The 20,282-nt window shown below is 38.3% G+C and overlaps 1 protein-coding gene across 1 annotated transcript in view; it reads left to right on the plus strand.

Annotated features, from left to right (window-relative positions):
- LOC131148987 (zinc finger CCCH domain-containing protein 24) overlaps window positions 1–20,011 on the plus strand; it is a 34,803-nt gene extending 14,792 nt beyond the window's left edge. Inside the window, exons 9-14 of the mRNA XM_058098990.1 lie at window positions 17,499–17,672; window positions 17,758–17,892; window positions 18,121–18,216; window positions 18,515–18,811; window positions 19,469–19,512; window positions 19,604–20,011. Coding sequence (XP_057954973.1) covers window positions 17,499–17,672; window positions 17,758–17,892; window positions 18,121–18,216; window positions 18,515–18,811; window positions 19,469–19,512; window positions 19,604–19,850 — 993 coding nt within the window. The 3' untranslated portion in view covers window positions 19,851–20,011. The remainder of the gene's footprint in view (window positions 1–17,498; window positions 17,673–17,757; window positions 17,893–18,120; window positions 18,217–18,514; window positions 18,812–19,468; window positions 19,513–19,603) is intronic.
- The last annotated feature ends 271 nt before the right edge of the window (window positions 20,012–20,282 follow it).

The raw sequence follows: 20,282 nt of genomic DNA on the forward strand, positions 1-20,282 counted from the left end.
CATGTCTTCCGTTGAAATCTAGTTGATTTCTTCGTCTCCAAGGCTTTTTCACTTCACTAAGAACTTGTGCTCCTTCTTTCTTGATGATGTGAACTCTTTGTTTATAAGGATGACTTCAACTTCTATTTTGCCTAGTTGCACTGTCTTGAGTCGTGCTCTGGTTGACTAATTTTTGCTTGGATCTTCAGTGTTGGAGTTGAAAGGCTTGTAGCTACATGAAACACATGATGCATTTTCATCCAAGCTAAAGGATGAACTTTGTAAGAAGCCTTCCTGACTTTAGCCAAGACGGGGACTGGTTTTTCATATTTGTGAAGTAGTCTCCTATCTCGAATTCGTAGTGACTTGATCTATTTAGGATGGAGCTTAACAAGCACCAAGTCACCCATGTTGAAGTGCAATGGTCTTCTCCTCTGATTTTCCCACTTCTTCATTCACTTGCAAGCTTTCTCTAAGTAGGTTCAAGCAATCTCTGCATTCTGTCTCCATTCTTTGGTGAAGATGTATGCTTTTGGACTCTTTCCCCTGTATGATCCATCCACTATGTGAGGCAATAGCGACTGCTAGCTTTAACAAGCTCAAAAGAACTCTTATTGGTTGTTGAGCTCTTTTGAGCATTGAAACAAAACTGAGCAACATCGAGTTGTTGCACCCAATTTTTCTGATTTTCCGTGACAAAATGGTTCAAGTACTCTTCTATTAGCTTATTTAATCTCTCCGTTTATCCATCTGTTTGCAGGTTGTAACTCAAAGAGATGTCAAGTTATGAACCGAGGATTCTTAGAAGTTTTGGCCAAAAGTTGCATGTGAATCTTGTCCTGCTCACGATAATATATTAGGGAACATCTCAATATTTCAGAATATGTTTAAAAAACAATTGTGTTGTCTCCTCTGCTGAGTAATACTTTGGTGTGAGTATGAAGATAACATACTTTAAAATCCTGTCTATTACCACAAGTATAAACCCTGTGTCTCCCACTTCTGGAAGGCTGGTGATGAAGTCAAGTGAAATGAGGTCTCGTTGGTACTTGTGGGGGCTCTAGCAGCCTTGTTGTCTTCTTCCACTACGCCTTGTCTTGCAGGTAGGTGAGACGAGTTCGGATGTACTTGACCACACCATTGCACATCTGTGGTCAGTAATCCCTTGGCTTTAGCAGTACCAAAGTGCGATGCCATCTTGGATGACCTGCCTATATGGTGTCATGACATTCTCTTAGCAGTGTCTTGCTTGAGGCACAAAGAGCTAGTTACCATGTTTCATCAACAATCTGCCTTCTAACTAGAATTGGCGTGCCTTCCTCTTTCTTGGTAACTTCACATTAGGTTTTGGGCGACTGGATCTTTTGTAAGGTTCTTCTTAATGTGCTTCTGCATTGTCATGGTAAGCTTATTGTCAAGTTGCTAGCTCAGTCTTCTTGCTAGGTGCATCTGCAACTTGGTTCATTCGCCCCGCCCTTGTGCTCAAGTAAGAAATCAAACTCTATTAGGAGTTCCTGCCAATGGGTTTGCTCAAGTGATAACTTTAGTTGTCTAAAGAAGTGACTGACAACCAAGTTATCTGTTTTCACCTCTGACCCAAGTAGGTAATGTCGCAAAGCGCAAAGACAATGTATCACTGTTCTTTCTCTTGAGCTATGTACCTCCATTTGGTTTCACTAAGCTTACGGCTCTTATATGCAATTGGATGCACATCTTGTAGCAAGACTCCCCCAAGGGTATAGTCTGATGCATCTGTCTGTACATCAAAGGGTTTCATGATGTCCAAAAGAGCAAGTGCCAAATCTCTTATCATGGCATCCTTCAAGTTGTCAAAGGCTCCCTGACACTTTTGTGTCTAGTTCCAACCATGACCCTTCTTTAGAAACTCTGTTAAAGGAGTAGTTCTCCTCGAACGCCCCTCCATGAACTTCCGATAGTAATTAGCTAGTCCCCAAGAAAGGAACACAGTTTCTTCATTGTTGTTGGGATCTTCCAATCTTGAATAGCTCTCACTTTCTCCATATCCATTTAGATATGAGTCATATGACCTTGTTTGATCACTTAATCAAGGAATTTGATGCTCAACTAAGCGGGAGAGCACTTCTCTCGTTTCACATACATACTATTCTCATTCAGCCTATCAAAAACCTTCTGTAGATGCTCTTTATGTTTTTCCAAAGTGGAATTATAGACAACAATGTCATACAAGTATGTCATGACAAACTTATTGAGGTACTCATGAAATACTTGGTCCTTCAAGGTGCAGAATGTCGCTGGCGCATTTGTCAACTCGAATGGCATCACCAAAAACTAGAATGTCTAATATGGTGTCACACAGGTCATCTTCTATACATCCCCATTTGCTATCCTCACCTGGTAGTAGTCTAACCTCAAATCAAGTTTGGTGAAGTACTTTGCATGACTTAGTTGATCAAACAAATTAGCAATTAGTGGAATAAGGTACTTATTGCACATAGTCACCTTATTCAGCGTGCAATTGTCTACAGTACACACACTCTCATGGTCCCATCATGTTTTCTTTGAAACAAGACTGGTGCTCTGAATGGTGCTTTGGAAGGACGTATATAGCCTGCTTCTTTTAATTCATCAAGTTGTTTCCTTAATTTTGCTAACTGTGGAGGCTCCATCCGATGTGGCCCTTAAGTAAGCGGCCTCATTCTTGGTAACAACTCGATCTCATACTCCACCCTCGTCATGGAGGCAAGTTGTGAGGTAGTTTGCTTGACATCACAACTTTATAGTCATCCAACAAGCTTGGATGATAGTAGGCACCGACTTTTGGCCTACTTCTTCATCTACCACCAGCGTGACAATATATGTTTATTCATCCCTTCTTAATTATTTCTTGAGTTACGTGGTAGAAAGGAACTTCTCATTGTCGCCTTTTTCTTCACAATGACTTACACCATGCAAGGGTGGTCTCCCGTTGAAAGGAGATGGCAAATGGCATTGGTACCACTTTAGCATCCTTAAAGAATTCCATTCCAAGAATCATGAGGAAATTATCCAACGGCATAGGTATGAAATTTGCACGACCCGCCCACTATCCAAGCTCCATAGTCACTTGCTTGTCTACTCCCAGAGTAGGTTAAGCTGTGGAATTAACCACTTTCATGCGTCTTGAATCCTTATCTAAGGTCTTGCACTTCTGCTTGTGAAACAAAACTATGGGTAGCCCCAACATCAACCATTGCATGAGTGCTCTTTCCATTAATTCATAAGTCTACAAACATTAACCCATTGGCATGGGTAACTTTTGGTTCTTTCATCTGCCTCTCCAACACGTTGAGTCATTGCATTGCTCCCATCCTCAGGGTTTCCTCCTCATTATATCTTGCAGTGCCCCCTTTGCAATGGGGACTTGTAACACATCGAGTGATGACTTGTGAGGGCACTCAACAACTTTGTGAGGGCTCAACATAAGAAGCATGTCATCTTACCCTCACCATTGGGGCTGAATGATCAAGACGATAGAGCTTCCTTCGAGTTGATGCCTTGGTTTCGGCTCCCTCATTTTTGGGTTTGCCCTTTTTGAAAGACTTTGTTATTTCCAACCCGCCGATTCCTTTAGATGTTGTGGAACTCTCTCCAACATAGTCAGTCAAGCGTTCTGCAATAGTTTGTGTAGTCGGTAAATCTTGAACTCTTTGTCAATGAAGTTTTGTCCGTACCCTTGGGGTTTCAACCCCTCAAGAAAATTGAACAATTTGTCTTTTCTCTGACATGTCCCAAATATCCAACATCAAAGTAGAAAACTGTTTCACATACTCCTTGATTGAATCATTGTGTTTAAGGTCTCAGTTTATGTTAGGCATTGTTCTCAACATTTTGAAAAAAGAATTGGGCTTTGGGCTCTCTCTCTTCAAGTCTGCCCGACAATCAACTACACAACGTCCATTCTCAATTTATTGATCTTGGTAAGCCACTACAACTTAGGGTCACCGACTAAGTACATTGGTGCAGTGGTTACTTTTACCTATTCTAAGTTAGACCTCAATGCACAAAAATACTTCTCCGTATCAATTAAGAACTTCTCCAACTCTTTGGCATCACGCGCCCCCCCAAACATTCTGGGTTCTAGCACCTTGATTCCTTGGTGCTCCATAGAATTTGAGTTTCCCATAGCAAGAACTGTCAGGTTCATCTTTGCAGTCAGATCTGCCGTTTGTGTTGGTAAAGTTTTTATCTTATGGTGGAGACTCGTTGACATTTCCAACATAGAACTCTATTGATGTTTTTGTTATCCCTCCAAAGCATCAACACGTTCAGTAAGTTTGACTATCTCCATGGCCCTGTATTAGCCTGCGCCTCTTAGTGCTTCAATTCGCTCGGTATTGGTTGGCATGGTCTTTTACTAATGCTCAACACAATCCCACATCGAAGATAATTGAATTCATTTAGCAAGTAACCAAGCTTTGCTACCAACTCTCATGGGCTGAATATTTCACACTTTGTGAAAGGCCATGCAACACTAGTTAAAGCACTCTTGTTTAACTAGTAAGCCAAAGATTACCACGGTTTACCTCAAACACATTCACAGTAATTGAATGAAAAGTAAGCAGAAGTTGTAAGCAATTAATGACAGCAAATGGCAAGCAAGCGGTTATTAACAACACCTTTGTAAACAATGCGTGTTTAGCTAGAGAGGCAAGTAGGCTAAACATGATTAAAAAAAGCTACCGAGTTTTACAAGATTGATAAACATTCTCCCTCTCCTAAAGAGTTTTATATGCTATTTTAGCTCTGGCACTAGAAAACATCAAAATGTCTGAGAAATCATATTCCCAATTACACTAAGACATAAACACACTCAAAGCATAAGACTTGTATAAGTATTTACATAATGGTACCCATTTGATGAAGGGGCAGTGTCCAGGTTCTGTAGCCATGGAGAAATTAGAAGAGAAGAAGGAAGGGGAAGGGAGGACATACCAGGGGGAAATCTCACGTTTACTTCAATTCAAATTCATCAACAACTAACTAAGTCATGGCTTTCACACACTATTTATAAGAAAGCCTCTGAACATATGAAATTACGCACATACCTGTAAAACTACATTACATTACAACACATACCCCTAGAATACACAATCACTACAAACGATCCCCCAACATAATTATAATCCTAATACAAGCAAACTACACACATATACTTAAACAACTAAATAACTAAGAACATTTGGGTTTTGGACCCAATAAACTATTCACCGTATTCTTTGACATAGGCCTCCTAATTGGGTCGAAATGATCCATCCAAATAGCATCTTCTCATCCTACATCAATTCCCTCCTTTCGGAAAGAGGAAAGTACCATGGAGTCCACCATGATTAGAGTAATCTCATTTCATAAGAAAGGAACCAGCAATACGCTTCAACTTGGTGAGTGGAAGAATTCGTGATGACATCAACTTATACTTCTATTTGTCAATGGAGAGAGAATAAGAATTCTTATAACCATCATGCTTTGCCCTCCTATCAAATAACCATGGTCGGACCAAAAGAATGTGACAAATTTTGAGAAGAAGGATATTACATTGCATTGACTCCATAATGGAACCAATCTTGAAGGTAAGTAAGCGGCGATCATGGACCTTCAAGTTGGTATTATTCATCCAAGAAATTTTGTCTGGTTTGGGATGAGGCTCAACTTCCAAATTTATTCGGGATGAGTCTGAACTTCCAAATTTTAACTTCTTCACAACTTCTTCAGAAACTACATTTGTGCAATTACTAGGATCAATAGCCAAAGTACAAAGTTGCATATCACTTGAGTTTGAAAGATGTTAGTCCGCCTCCAATCCTATGTCTCTTTAACCTTGTGGGAAGGGAGCATGTGTCGAAGCACTAAATAGGTTCTCAAATTGCAATCATCATTTAAGTCACTTGGAATTTCTGTTTCGGTTTCAACTACTTGAATATCATCATCATCTTCTTCTTCCTTTTCTGCAACAGCCATGAATTGGTTAGGACACTGCAGCATGATGTCCAAAACCTTGACATTTAAAGCATTTGTGATGATTAACTCTTAGAAGTTGTTCCAGAATGCTCAGGAGTCTTTGAACAGGTATTCATCTGAACACCTTTACCCAATTTCTCAACTGTATTCTCTCATACCACTCCACTAGTACTCTTCTCAAACCAAAGGGCTGATGTAGCTCTAGGAGGATTGTGTTGCATGTCCTCCTCAATTTAAGTGGCAACCTGTGCTGCATCCCCAACTGAGATGAGACAGCATGCAGCAAGTTTGCGGGCAATAGCTGGCTTCAACCCTTTCCTGTACAAAGCTATCATAACATCCTCTTTCCATTCTATATTGGCACGAGTAGCCAAATGATAGAATCTACTAGTGTACTCCATCACTCTTTTCTTCTTGCTTCAAATCAAAGAGCTGGAGATGAACAAGGCGCTTATAATTGGGAGGCACAAATTGCTGCTGCATGGCTCGCTTCATCTCATACCACGTTATAATCTCACCAAATCTCCTTCTAAAAATTTCCCTTTGTTTAATCCATCAAATTCGAGTTGTTCCCTTCAATTTTGATTCAGCAAAGTGCAACTTTCTAGCCTCATTCATGTCATGCCATTGGAAATAGTACTCCAAAGAATACACCCAATCATCAAATTCATTAGGAGAACCATCGCCTTAAAATCTGAGACTTCTAGTTTAATTCCCTTACTAAAATGATTATTTCGGCCTTCACACAACTCAAAAGCATGAGACAGCAGCTATTCCCCCATCTTGTTTGGTAGGAAATTCCATGGGCCTTTCACTTAAGGCTGCAACTTCAGTTGTTATCCTATTCAAAGCACCAGTAATTGTCTCCAAAGCATTTTCCATATTTTTCACCCTACCAGATAATAACTCCGCCATTGCAGGCAATTCAACATTGGTCACCATGATGCACTTATATGAAGCAAATCACAAACTTCACTTTCAATTATTTTAAGAATAATCCTCAAGTCACCTTTAATCTAGACTAGAGTGTCAGGCAGAAAATGGAACAAATTCACGAGAAAAACTCACAAATAGCAGCAATAAAACCTGGCTTTTGATGCTGGCAGTGACAATTTCTAGGGTTTTGTGCCAAATTATTGCACTTGCTCATACAATTTCAAGTTAGGAATCAAAATATCATGCTGCAAATCAAAATATTATGAAAAAACACCAATTTCTCGTGGCTGGGAACCAATATCTCGCGATTATGGCAGCAGGAGGAAGTCCGGCACAATCCCACTTGCAGTCACAGGAGCATGGGCGCATGAGTTGCCGGTGGTGACTTTCTGGCAATGATTTTCTTGTGAGTGGTAGGTCGAAGGATGGTGAGTTGAATGGTGGTGGTGGTGTGTCAAGAAAAAGTCCAGCAAAATAAAATATAAATAAATAGAGGTGGGGATATAGCAGAAAATTTGACTCCTTTTTTAATTTCTCTGTATCTAGCATTTCTGAGGACAGATGGATTATATTATCTCATGGGCGAATTATTGGGCTGAGCTGGATTTGAACCAGCATAGACATATTGCCAATGAATTTACAGTCTGTCCCCATTAACCACTTGAGCATCAACCTGGGAAAAATAAAATTTATGGTGGATTTTGAAGGGGTCAGCTGCTGGAGAAATTTGGCCAGCACATGGGGGTCCTCTGGTGGTCGGACAGTGATGAAATTTTGAGGGGAAGGGTTTCGTGGGGTTCTGTTTTTGGTGGTACGGGTGGTGTTGCAGGATGGTGGCTGGAAGATGGTGTTTGAAGAAATGGAGACACAGCTGGAATTTTCTGAAAAGTTCTAAAACTGCAGAGCTGCTTTTTGTTTTTTTGTTTATTTATTTATTTTTTGTAAATTGAAATTTCAGAAAGGAAATGATGAGACGAGAGAGTAAGAGAGGAGAAGAAATTAATGGAGAGATTGGAAGATGATGAAGAAGAAGAAAGAAGAAGAAGATGGAAGAAACAGAGAGATTAATTGCTGGAAAGAGACTGCTGCAAGCGGAGGAGATAGCAACAGAATTTAGAAATCAGAGAGTTGATAGAATTATGGGAGAGGATTAAGAGGAGAAGAAGAAAAGAGGTAGAAGAGAAACAGACAAGAAGAGGAGGGCAGACTGTGGCTGGGCAGCAGGGAATTATGGACAGAACTGGAGATCAGAAACAGAGAAGAGAGAAGAAGAAGAAAAGGAATAAGAGGAGGAGAAGGGAAGGGAGAAGAGTGAGGGAAAATGGGTGGACTGAAATGGAAGAATGGAGATAGTGGTTGGCTCTCATACCAAATGATGCAGAGGCAGCATGAAGGTTCTGCAGCCATGGAGAAATTAGAAGAGAAGAAGGGGAAGGGAGGAGAGAGGAGATACCAGGGGGAAAACTGACTTTCACTTCAATTCAAATTCATCAACAACTAACTACATCATGGCTTTCACACACTATTTATAAGAAAGCCTATAAACATATGAAATTACACACATACCCCTAAAACTACATTACATTACAAACATATCCCTACAATACACAATTACTACAAACAAGCCCCCAACATAATTATAATCCTAATACAAGCAAACTACATACATATACTTAAACAACTAAATAACTAAGCACATTTGGGTTTCGGACCCAATAAACCATTCACCCTATTCTTTGACATAGGCCTCCTAATTGGGTCGAAATGATCCATCCAAATAGCTGCTTCTTGTCCTACATCACCATCCCATGTACACAAGGCAAGTGGTCACAGACAAGCATAATGCCTTGAACAAGCTTGGCTCATGACACCCTACACATAATGGAATCTGAAGCCATGTGGAGTGCTATCAACTATTGATTACTTGACATCACTAAGGCTTGTGAAACAATGCCAGCCGAGACAACCTCAAGATATTATGGGTTTTGGATTGCTAACTGTGTTGCTTGGGGTGTCTTAGTGGATGTTGGGCATGGTTAGAGATGGACATAATTTGTGGCCATGGTCTCTAACCACACAGTCTTACGGCTCATTTAAGTTATGCTTGTAGCATGTGATAGGGGTTAACCCTGTGCTCTTGTTAGATGTATATATTATGTGATTGTGCTCTTATGTGGATGGTGGTACAATTGAAGGAAGTCTATTTAGAATGGCACATTGATTTGACTTTAGGCCATGTGCTTTGACTAGGGACATTTGCACTTGGTTGATATTTTGACAAATGGAGTAGTTATTTGGTAGTTTTATGTGATGACTGACTTGCACTCCCTTGGATTGAGGAGACTCTGTTTTCCAACATATGGCAGTATTCGAACATTGTTGCAACAGTTAGGATGGGTTAGTGCTTTGTTGGCACATGCCCGTTGCATCCAACACAGCCTAGGCAGTTGTGGTTGTTGCTAGCCCTCTGATAGTGGGGGTGTCAGCTATCTAAAATTGGCATACTGGGGTACGGCATGCCTAGAACACCATGGAATTCATGTGTGGATGTTCTTGAATGTATGCAAAAAATAATTTATCTTAATAAAAATCGGAGATTCTGTTGGTGTGCATGGCATGCTGTCTCATTACTTGCAGGATAACAAACCAACAAATTTGGTTGCAGGGAGATTTGCTGAACCAAGTGGGACTTTCCATGATAGTGGTACAAATTTGTGTGAAATTTAAGCTTTGTGAGAATTAGTATTAGATTTGGTTCATGGTGAATTTAAGTTGGCGGAATAGAGTGGGTCATTAGGAAAATTTTTTGGGTTCCACTGGTGGGTGATATGGTCCCATTGGCAGTGCAATGCGGATGATTAAACAAGGTGTTGTTTGAGTTGCAGCATAGGCATCTTGATTTTGTGACTGTGATGCAAACAAAAATATTATCTTTGCTGAGTGATATCACAACCTTGACACACTCTATTAATGCAGGAGATGGGGAAATCACCCTTTTCTAAAACATAAATACAGCCATGTTTGCTGGTGGTGAAGATTTGAGTTGCCAAACCAAAGTCCTTTGAAGGTGTTCAAGTGCCAAAACCTGGAGAATTTCTTGTTGGACATGGAGTAGTACTTCAAGGCTGTCATGTTTCTGAGAGGAGAGGGTTGCAGAAATCTCAATGTACTTGGCAGGCAATGCTTGCCAATGTGAGAAAAACGTGGGGAAGGCTAAAGAAGGAATTGAAAGATCAATTCCTCTCCTGCAGCGCAACATTGTTTACAATAGATGCATTGAAATGGTTGAAACATACTTGCACAATTTATGACTATGTCAAACAGTAAGAGTTCAGTTCTTTGATATTGGACACGTCAAAGAACATGTCACAGGGTGAAAAACTTTCCTGCAGCCATAACAGTAGATGTGTTGGTGGATTTTAGAATTAATGCTAAAATAGAGCTTTCCAAATTGAATTAGTCAAGCCAAATAAAGACAAGGGGAAGCAAAGGGAAAACGAGAAATATCCAAGACAGAGGGGAACGATTAGAATAAAGGAAAGCAGCTAGCAAGGCTCGCAAAATTTCCAAAGCTCTAGTTGCTTCATCTGCAATAACCCTCATCAAGCCCTTGAGTGTCCAGTGCAAAGGATGGAGACTGATGATGAGGGACCCTTATATGTCAATGATTTGCAGTTGTTGAATACTGTTACAACAAAGAAGTCGTTTTGTGAAAAAGGGCTAGTGTATATGTGGGTGGACATTAAAAAAGGAACTAAAGTTGATGCTGTGGTGGATATGGGTGCCACTTAACTTTGTTGCAGAGAGGGAAGTAGCAAAATTTGGCCATAAACTCTCTTGTAGTGCAAATTTGATCAAAGGCTGCTAACGCCAAAGCGAAACCAATTAAAGGGATGGCTAATGATTTTCTTACAATAGGGTTAGGGTAGTGTAATTTGATGACTGTTGTTGGATGACTTTGGTGTAGGCAATGTTAATTTACCATCTAACTAGCATTTTAATTTCGGATGAGTGGACTTCTTGCTTCATTTCTGCAATCTATAAGGACCCAAGCAAGAAGGCAAGCGAGTAGAAAGTTGGTAAGATATCAACAATGTGAGTGATGAATTGTGCTAAGGGGGATTCCACATTCCTTGCAGATCATGTGGAAGTCAAGTAGATCAATTGGTTGAAGTTCCTTTCTTATTGGGAGACTCCTTTAATGTGATGCCCTCAGACTCCCAGTCTTTTCAACCAGAAAGTGCAATTGGTCACTAAATCGAGCTGGTGCTAGGTGCTAGACTTGTTGAAACAAGTCCTTTAGAAGATGAGATCTTGAGAGTGGGCTGAGTTAAGGAAGCAATTGGAATTTGGATGAATTGTTCAGAGCTTGAAATCATCCCAGCTTCCAAAGCTCCCTATGGCACCAAACAGGATGGCTGTCTCATTTGGTGGCCGAATATTGTTTGAAAGGAAACATGATGTTTCTTTGCAAATGCGTGTAGACTATCGGTTCTTGAATAAGGTTACCGTCAAGAAAATTTACACTGTCCCAAATGTGGAGTTGCTGTTTGTCTGGTTGCCCAAAGCCTTCCACTCCACAAAATTGGATTGTGGTCACATGTATGGATTGTGGAGGGAATGATCCAAAGAAAGCTTGTTTGACTAAATATGACTCTTGTGAGTTATTCTTAATGCCATTCTGTTTGACAAATGCTTTGCTAGTTTGTGTAATGTGATGAAATCAAATTGTCTTTTATGGTTGGATTAACCATTTTGTGGTTATATATTTAGGTGACATTGCAATTTACAGTGATTCTTGGGAGGATCACGTACAACATTCGACAAAGGTGCTGACCTAGTTGCAGGAGAATCAACTACTATGTTGCCTGGGCTGCCTCAGTGAATGCTTGTGACAGTCAGAGATGGAGATGTTTTGGGACCATCATCTCTAAGGCACTTAATCTTGTGGCTGGTTTTGGTTATGCTTGCTGGATGCGTGGGTGGTAACTTGCTGGCTTGTTAATGGTGGGATAATTGAAGTTAGCCTATGTACAATGGCACATTGATTTGGCTCATAGGCCATGTACTTTGACCATGGACATAGGCAGCCGAAGACATTTTGTCCAGCACAGCAATTGCTTGGCAGTTTCATGTGATAGTTGACTAGCACTCCCTTGGATGAGGTGATTTCATTTTCCAACATGTGGCAGTGTTCAGGAAAGCAACAATTAGAGTGGGTTAGTGTACATCCTAGGCAGTTGGGGTTGTGAACTACATGCCGTTTGACATTACGAGTCTTAACTGTATATAATATACATATTGCATCCCTGAAAGACCATGAAATTTGTGTGTTAGTGTTTGTGAATGTATGTAGGAATTGTTTCCTTCACCTTAATTAAAAAATTAAAGGCTGGAAGGTGTTGTTCCTGTAAACTGTGTGTTGATATCCATGCTTTGTTCTGTCTTATTACTTGTTGGATAGTGAACCGATGCATTTGATTGTGAGAATATTTGCTGAACCAAGTTGGACTTGGTGCTATCAAAGTTGGAAAAATTTGTGCAGAATCTAATTCCTGTGACAAGTAACATCAAGGCTTTGAAGTCTTAATCTACAGGATTTTGAGTGCTGTTATACTATTCCATCAATAGCATTCTACAGGGCAAGGGTCTAAGCCTATACCTTTGGCTTTCTATTCTCTGATTTTTTTTTTTTTTGGGGGGGGGGGGAGGGGGGGTCACTGTTGAGGTCAGATTCCTCTGCAATGTTAGGTTGCTTCTCTTTTTTCAGTTTTCCAAACAAAAACACCTTTCTAGTTGGTTCCTCGTCTCATACCGATGGCTTGATGGGTGATATCTTTGGAAGAGGCTGAGCTGGATTGCACCTGTTCTTTATTACATCTGCTCCTAGGATGAATCTCCTGGGCCGAGCTCATGCATCGTTTTCTTCTTTACTGAATGAGCAAGAATTTGCCTGGTTATGATTATCACTATCCTTGGGTACTTTGGGTGGGTGTGAGGCATTTACCTTTGATACCGTTGCATTGATGTTTTTGAACAAGTTTCCTAATATGCTCCTCTGCTTCCACCTCCTCAATTTCTCGTGTGTCTATGTTGGTGGGTGGTGTTTAATGCAGCTTCCTCATTTTTATGTTGGTCCTCCCTTCTGCTGTGTTGTGTGCTTAATTTATCGAATAATTGTTTTGTTTGAAAGTGGCATGGGACAGGAAGTGGTAAGCTTCCCAATTTTATTATTTTTGCGGGGAAGCAAATGCAAGGAGAAGGTGGCTAGAGCATTTTTGGATTTTTGGTTGGCATGACAGCAGGACAGTGATGGTGTAGTCGCAAGTGACCTTAGGGGATATATTTTTTTTTACTCCCTTTCACATGTTTGCGCTCTTGGTAGGGAGGAGAGACGGGAGAGAGTTTCAGGACCCTTTGCTGGGTTATTGTTGGCTGGCAATGGGTTGGAGTGCTTGATTGGGTTGCCATTGGCTTGGGTAAGTTCAATTTGGGACTGGATGGGTATTTGGTTATGGATTGTTGGGTCATGGGTCACGGATCATGGATCATGATGAGCTATTGAGTTAGAGTGGATGTTCAGTAACCTGGGTTATGGATTGTGGGTCAGCTTCTTGGGCATGAATCATGGATGGATGGGTCAGGGCAAGTGTTGAGTTTGGGTTGATGGGTTTGAAGTGGATTTTTTAGTACACTTCAAGATGATCTTTTTTCAAAAAAAAATTAATAACAGTGAGTACAGGGTCTAGAGTTGGCCTGAACAAAATTGAGTGCTCATGATAAACACTGAATTAGTATAGCTACTTAAGAACTAACAACTATCAGCATGTACTTTTGCTAGGACCATAAATATTGAAAGTTAAAAAGTAGGTAACTTTATATGGTTTGCTCACTAATATTCTCACAACAATTTAGTAATGATATGTTTGTATGCTGTATTTTTATAAGTTATCATATAGTCATAAGCATAGTTGTGATAATCTTTTATTATAATATTTTAAATATAAAAATATTTTTATTTTTAATTTATTTATAATATTAAATTATGGCACTCTATTATAATATTATCGTATCATAATGTTATATGATATTGCAATTGATTATGTTATCTTATCATTCCATTACATAATGTTGCTTTGCATTTTCAATAATTCAATTTTTTTAAGGAAAAAAAATTGAAGGAGAAAGATATATTATGTATAAGGTAAACACATTATTATATCATTGTATAACTTTAATTGTTAATTATTGTGTACTTCATGTAATACATTGTAATATTATAATATGACATAATATGATTTACATACTATAAATGTAAAGCATAAACTGTTATTATTATGTGATATTAGCATAGGATATCATATATGATATTGTATTCTGATATGAATATATAATATAAGTATATTCAACATCTTATGAGAGGCATTAAGCATCTCCCAACTACGTACCGAAAACCCCTTATTTTTATAAGGTTTTTGATGAGTTTTTAAGGTTATTACTACTTTTCTCGTAGCAAACCAAACACTAAGTTACTGCAAGTATTTATTAGTGATATGTGATATGGGTACTTGTAAGTGGTGCCAAACAGGGGCTAAGGGACTTTTGTGATTATTGGTTGCGGTGTTTGTTTTGAGCTATGAAGTGGGGCTTGGTTCCCTTGTTGGCCTCAGAGTATGGTGCTTATTTCAGTAAAATTATCATTTAGCCCCAGAAAAACCAAGAGCATTGGTCGTCATTGATTACATGTATTCCTGCATGCGCACATACTTTTTTGTATCTTTACATGCTCTGGGCTTGATTTTTTGTGTTTGCGTGTGGATTGTTATTTAAGCTATATAATTGCCCCCCTTTTTTGTGAATAATTTGTACTTAAAAATTGATTTTACTATCTGCTAATGGAGTTAAGAGTTATAGGATGCATTTTTTTTGGATAAAAAGGAAGTATGTAAATGTAAGAGAGAAAAGTAAGATTTTACAATCTTCTAATGGAGATTTTTTTTTATTTATTTAAGAAAAAGAAGAAATTCATTAAAAGAGGAGGGTACAAAGTGATGACTGGAATTAGAGTACGAAGAGAAAGGCCTTATAAGGTCATCAATCTAGTCATTATGTGGTCAGATTCTGATGGAATGAGTGAGCACCTTTTTCTTCATTGTTGTGTGGCCAAGGAGCTCTGGGGGAAACTTTTTCTGTTTATGGAGAGGATGTGGTTTTGCTCTGGGGAAAACTAGGCTTTCCTGATGGTGAGATTTTGGGGTTGGGAGTATGGAAGGATTAGTGTTATGGAGGTGTGAGCTGTTTGCTCTTTTCTGGACTTTATGGATTGAAAGGAATGCTAGAATCTTTTATGGAAAATCTACTTCTGTCGATATATTGTGGGATATTGTAGTTTTCCCCTTTTTTTTTTTTTTTTTGGTGAGTTTGTTGAGGGGTTGCATTCTTTAGTTTTCTTTAGGGAATGTTGTAGACTGATCTCCAAAAGAATTGGAGGGGGGGCTTTATTGCAAATTTGCAACTATCTGTTTTGATTCCTTTAGGAGGATGTCTTATTGTCCGATGTTTGTTATTCTGTCTCTTTTCTGTTAATGATATTTTTTTTCTACTAAAAAAAGAGTACAATATGGGTGAGAAATCTTCAATTTACAAAATAAAAGCAAAAACAAATACTACGAAGAAACCAAAAAACTATAAAAGATATGGGCAGGAGCATGGGCACTGGATCTACACAATGTGGTTGGTGCGAATTTGAATTGGTGATGTATAGCATGTTATAGGTTTGATTTTTGTGTATATTTTTCTAGCTTATGCAATTCATGTGTATTGTTAATATGTACATGCTTATGAGCTTGTTATACCCACACAAACACGTTCAAAGATCAAACTATGTGCTAATGTACATATTTTGGGTTGGCCCTCCTTAAGCGCACCCCATTTCTTTCCCCGTTCTATGTTAGTAATCTATTTTACAAGAGCTTGCTCAGTGCATTGCTTTCTTATTGGGCTTTTGGTTGCAGAAAACTTGTTCTTGAAATTGTTAGGTTGGTTCTTGTAGTTGCAAGGGAGCTAATGTTAGGAATCTGGATAACTTTGATGCTTGCTTACTGATAAAGAGTGATGAGGACCTCATCTAGGAATGGATGGATGGGGTGAGGTCCATATACGATGCTCTTGTAGAACCAAGTTTCTCTATGGTGGCATACTCTCATATTTTTCTATTGTCCCTCTCTACTCATGTATGCTTTCTTGGAGGCAAAAAGAGTTCATTGATGCCTACATTCTCCATATTTTTCTTTTAGTCATTAAACCTTCTAGTGGATTATGGCACTCCTTTACGTTATCTTCAAGGTGGTGCTCACAAGTTGTTAGCTCCTTTTCCATCCGCTAGCACTAATAAGCAAGCTCCAAGGACATGGTTAACCTGTTGTAGACAATATCATGAATCTGTTCAGTTGATGCCACACATAGTTCAAATGCACTTGTTTCTTGTTTAATGCTTGTACCTACTCTTATGCCTTGATAGCATTACTTGTGCTACACTTTTTTCCCCTTGTTTATGTTGTTTCTTGATAACTGAGCACACGTACATATATACTACATGCTTTGATTTTATATATCTATGAAGGAAAATACTGGAAGGGATTATCAGTAATCATTTAATTTTGAATAGAACTATGATGTGGAATACATGCCATGAAAAAGAAATTGGGCGTTTTGATCATGGATGATTACTTGCTTCTCAGATTCTTGACTCTTAAAATTCCTTGGTGGGAGTTATTGAATAATCCTACAAAGTATCCAATTGACACCTCTAGAATTCTCTTTATAGAGTTCAGACAATATGGTGATGTTCCTATCATGGTCTTAAATTTCCACGAAATTGTCGAAATTTCCATCGAAATTTCCGGTTTTTGTCACCCTCGAAATTGAAATGGCAGTCAATTTTCGTTTTGCATAATTTCCGTCGAAATCTCAACGAATCATCTGAAATTTATCAAAATCTCAAAATTTAAGTGAAACTTGTCATAATTTTAACTATGCAATGAAATTTCCTCGGATTCAAAGGAGAGATTAAGGAGTGAAGTGAAATTTCTATCTTAACTTATTTTATTTATTTTTATCGAAACAAAAGATTATTACAAGTCCTTTTGAAATTATATGAAAAAATAAGCTTACAACAACATTTATTTAACAATTCATGTCTAAATTATAATTATTGTTATAATAAATAATATTTAAATGATTTATGAATTTCATTTGTATTAACTGAACATGTTTAATGCACATTATCTTACAAATACGTTTGATACACATACTATATTACAACTTTTCCAGCTCATACACAACATAGATGTATTTAACTTGTAACATAGTAGTCCTAAAAATTACATTATGTCTATTAACCATTTCGAAAGCTTCACAAAGAATTTCATGCTTTACTATTAATTTCCGTTATTTTTTCAAATCAAAATTGAAATTTCTGTACTTTTGGAGCTTCAAAATTGGAGTCAAAATCAAAATTTAAGACCTTGGTTCCTGTTAATTCATTTTGTCGTAGTATGGTCCATCATGTTTAGAATAAGATTTTTGAGGCATCATTTTCTATGCAGGACCACACTGGAATATCAAATGTAGCTCCAGCGGATGCTCCATTGCGCTCTCTAACCATTCCAAAGACTGCAATTGATTCTGGATGTGTAGTGGCCAATGATGTTGCAGAAGCAAGAATTCATGATTATATAAGCAATCTCCGGTTTTGTATATCTCCAACAGCCTTTTTCCAAGTTAGACCTCTGATTGTCGTGTCTCTTTTACTCAAAAAGTTTTGTGATACTGGATAATTTTTTAAGCCTTGTAATATTGTTGCAGGTTAACAGCCTTGCAGCAGAGAAGCTATATTCACTAGCTGGTGATTGGGCTAATTTGAATCCTGATACCTTGCTTTTTGACATATGCTGTGGAACTGGAACAATTGGCCTTACTTTAGCTCATCATGTTGGTATGGTAATAATCACAACGCATTTCTTGCTTTCTTTTTAAGTTATGCTATGTGATTGGAATTAAGTGTTCAACACCAATGCGGCAAGGATAATCATTTTTTTGCATATTGGACTTCTTGTTGGATTGCTCTAGTCTATTTATTTTTACTTCATGTATATTTGTGCCTTTTTCTACAGTTAATTATTTTCTTTGTGCCTCAAATGATTGATCTTGGCCTTGGAACGTTGCCAGGTGGTTGGCATTGAAATGAATGCTTCTGCAGTTTCCGATGCTCACAGGAATGCTGAAATTAATGGCATAAAGAATTGTAGATTTGTCTGTGCCAAGGTGAGAGTTCACATTTTGCCCACTGCTTTATGTACATGATATGAAAAGCAGGAACTTTTTGGGTGTTCAGGAGTGGAGCAAAAGATGACATATTTTTCTTATGTGGACATCACAATATTAAATACAGTTGCCTACAAAACCCATATCAGAAGAAACTAGTAATTTTATATTAAATTTCTGTTTTTCATAAAAACCTAATTAACTGGATAACTTATAATTACTGTGGAATGGTTTCTAATTTTAATTTTAAATATTTCAATGATGAGCTTATTTGTTCTTGTTGGTGATATGGCAACAGGCTGAGGATGTCATGGGGTCTTTGTTGAAAGAGTACTTGCAAATGCCTCATAAACAAGATGAAATTCCAGGCACTAAAGAGAAAGATGCCCCTACAGAGAATATACCAGACCCTGAGGGAAGTCAATTTCATGTACTTGAAAATGGAGGTGTCTCTGGGTGTTCAGAAAATAATGGGCAGGAACTTACAAACCAACATGAGAATAGGTTCATTTCAGAAGATGGGAATGCCTCACTGCAGCAATTTAAAAATGTCGTTGTTATTGTGGATCCTCCACGTGCCGGCCTTCACCCCACTGTATGTAATGCACTTTGATGATTTACATACATTTCCTTTGGTAAAATTTTCTCATATCCAAGAATTGGTGCATAGTTTGCGCTCTTGAGTATCAACTCCTATATGCTAGTCTAACAAATAAGGGTCTTGATAAGGAGTGCCCCTAGGGCACTTGTTAATATTACTATTTCTAAGAAATATATTTATTTAGTGCATCGGAAATCATCATATTTAAGGCCAAACAAATGTATATGTGCGAGAAACATTAGGGTTGTTGGTACTGAAGTTGACATTTTTCTAGGAAATTGGAGGTTGCCTCCTAGGGCAATTAGTAGTTTTAAATCACTAGACTTGAAAATTGGCAATGAGACTTGTTTCTTGAGGTTTTAGAAAGAATACAGACCTTTTTAAAAAAAAAAAAAAAATTCCTCGGCAACTCACGCTTGAAATTTCCACTAAAAAAAGAAAAATAGAGATGTTCCAAATTAATATTTCACTGAACCGATTTCTTAAGCTACTCTTTAAGCCTTATTAATTGCAGATCTTGTGTAAAGGATCCCATTTGCTTACTGAGGTGTATTATTTGTTGATTCTAGAGTTCTTTTGAATATTGGGCTTTTTTCTCTGTTGACCTGAAAGCATGAAAAGTTGTGCTGATGCATGCTTGTTTGAATGCAGGTGATCAAAGCTCTGAGAACCCATGCACACCTGCGGAGGCTTGTGTTAGTTTCATAATTGTTTATTTTCATTCTTTGGTTATATTTATATTTCACATTTGTTAAATCTTAATTTATTCTGTTTGGTCTTTTTCAGTTACATTTCCTGTAATCCTGAAAGCTTAGTGGCAAATGCTATTGAACTTTGCACACCATCTACTGATAAAACTGAGGGGGGGAACAAGAACAATAGAGGATGGAGGAACATGAGCAGTGCTGGCCTTGCACGGCACAGAGCCAAATCAATGCCCAACTCAGAGCCTTTCCGACCTGTCAAGGCCATGGCTGTTGATCTTTTCCCACATACTCCACACTGCGAAATGGTGATGCTCCTAGAGAGGTAATAGACCAGTTCTATGTAGAACTTATCCTTAATTACATGCTTACCCATATAAATTTTGTCATTAAGAGCTTCAGGTAGTTTGTTATTGAGTTACAGTAGCAGAATTTGCATATTTATTGTATAATGAACTCTCTAATCACAAGAACTTCTACTTCAGTTTTACTTTTTCCTTTCCCTTTTTTTTTTTTTTCGAGGGAGGGGTGGGGGGAGGATTGCTCTTCTCATTATCCACATTGTTTGAACTCCATTCCCATTGATTATTAATCTGGGTTGATATTTACTGGAGAATTTGAGAAAAAATTGGTTCTTGGGCGTATGTTGACGAAAAGCAAAGATCAAATATATTGCTCTTTGGCCCTTGCATGCTTGTCTAAGCCTCAATCTTTGATGTCTTTTTGTAAAAATTGTTAGTTTTGAACACTGATTAAGCTCC

This window comes from Malania oleifera, chromosome 2 (assembly GCF_029873635.1).
Source record: "Malania oleifera isolate guangnan ecotype guangnan chromosome 2, ASM2987363v1, whole genome shotgun sequence".
In the NCBI taxonomy this organism is placed as follows: Eukaryota; Viridiplantae; Streptophyta; class Magnoliopsida; order Santalales; family Ximeniaceae; genus Malania; species Malania oleifera.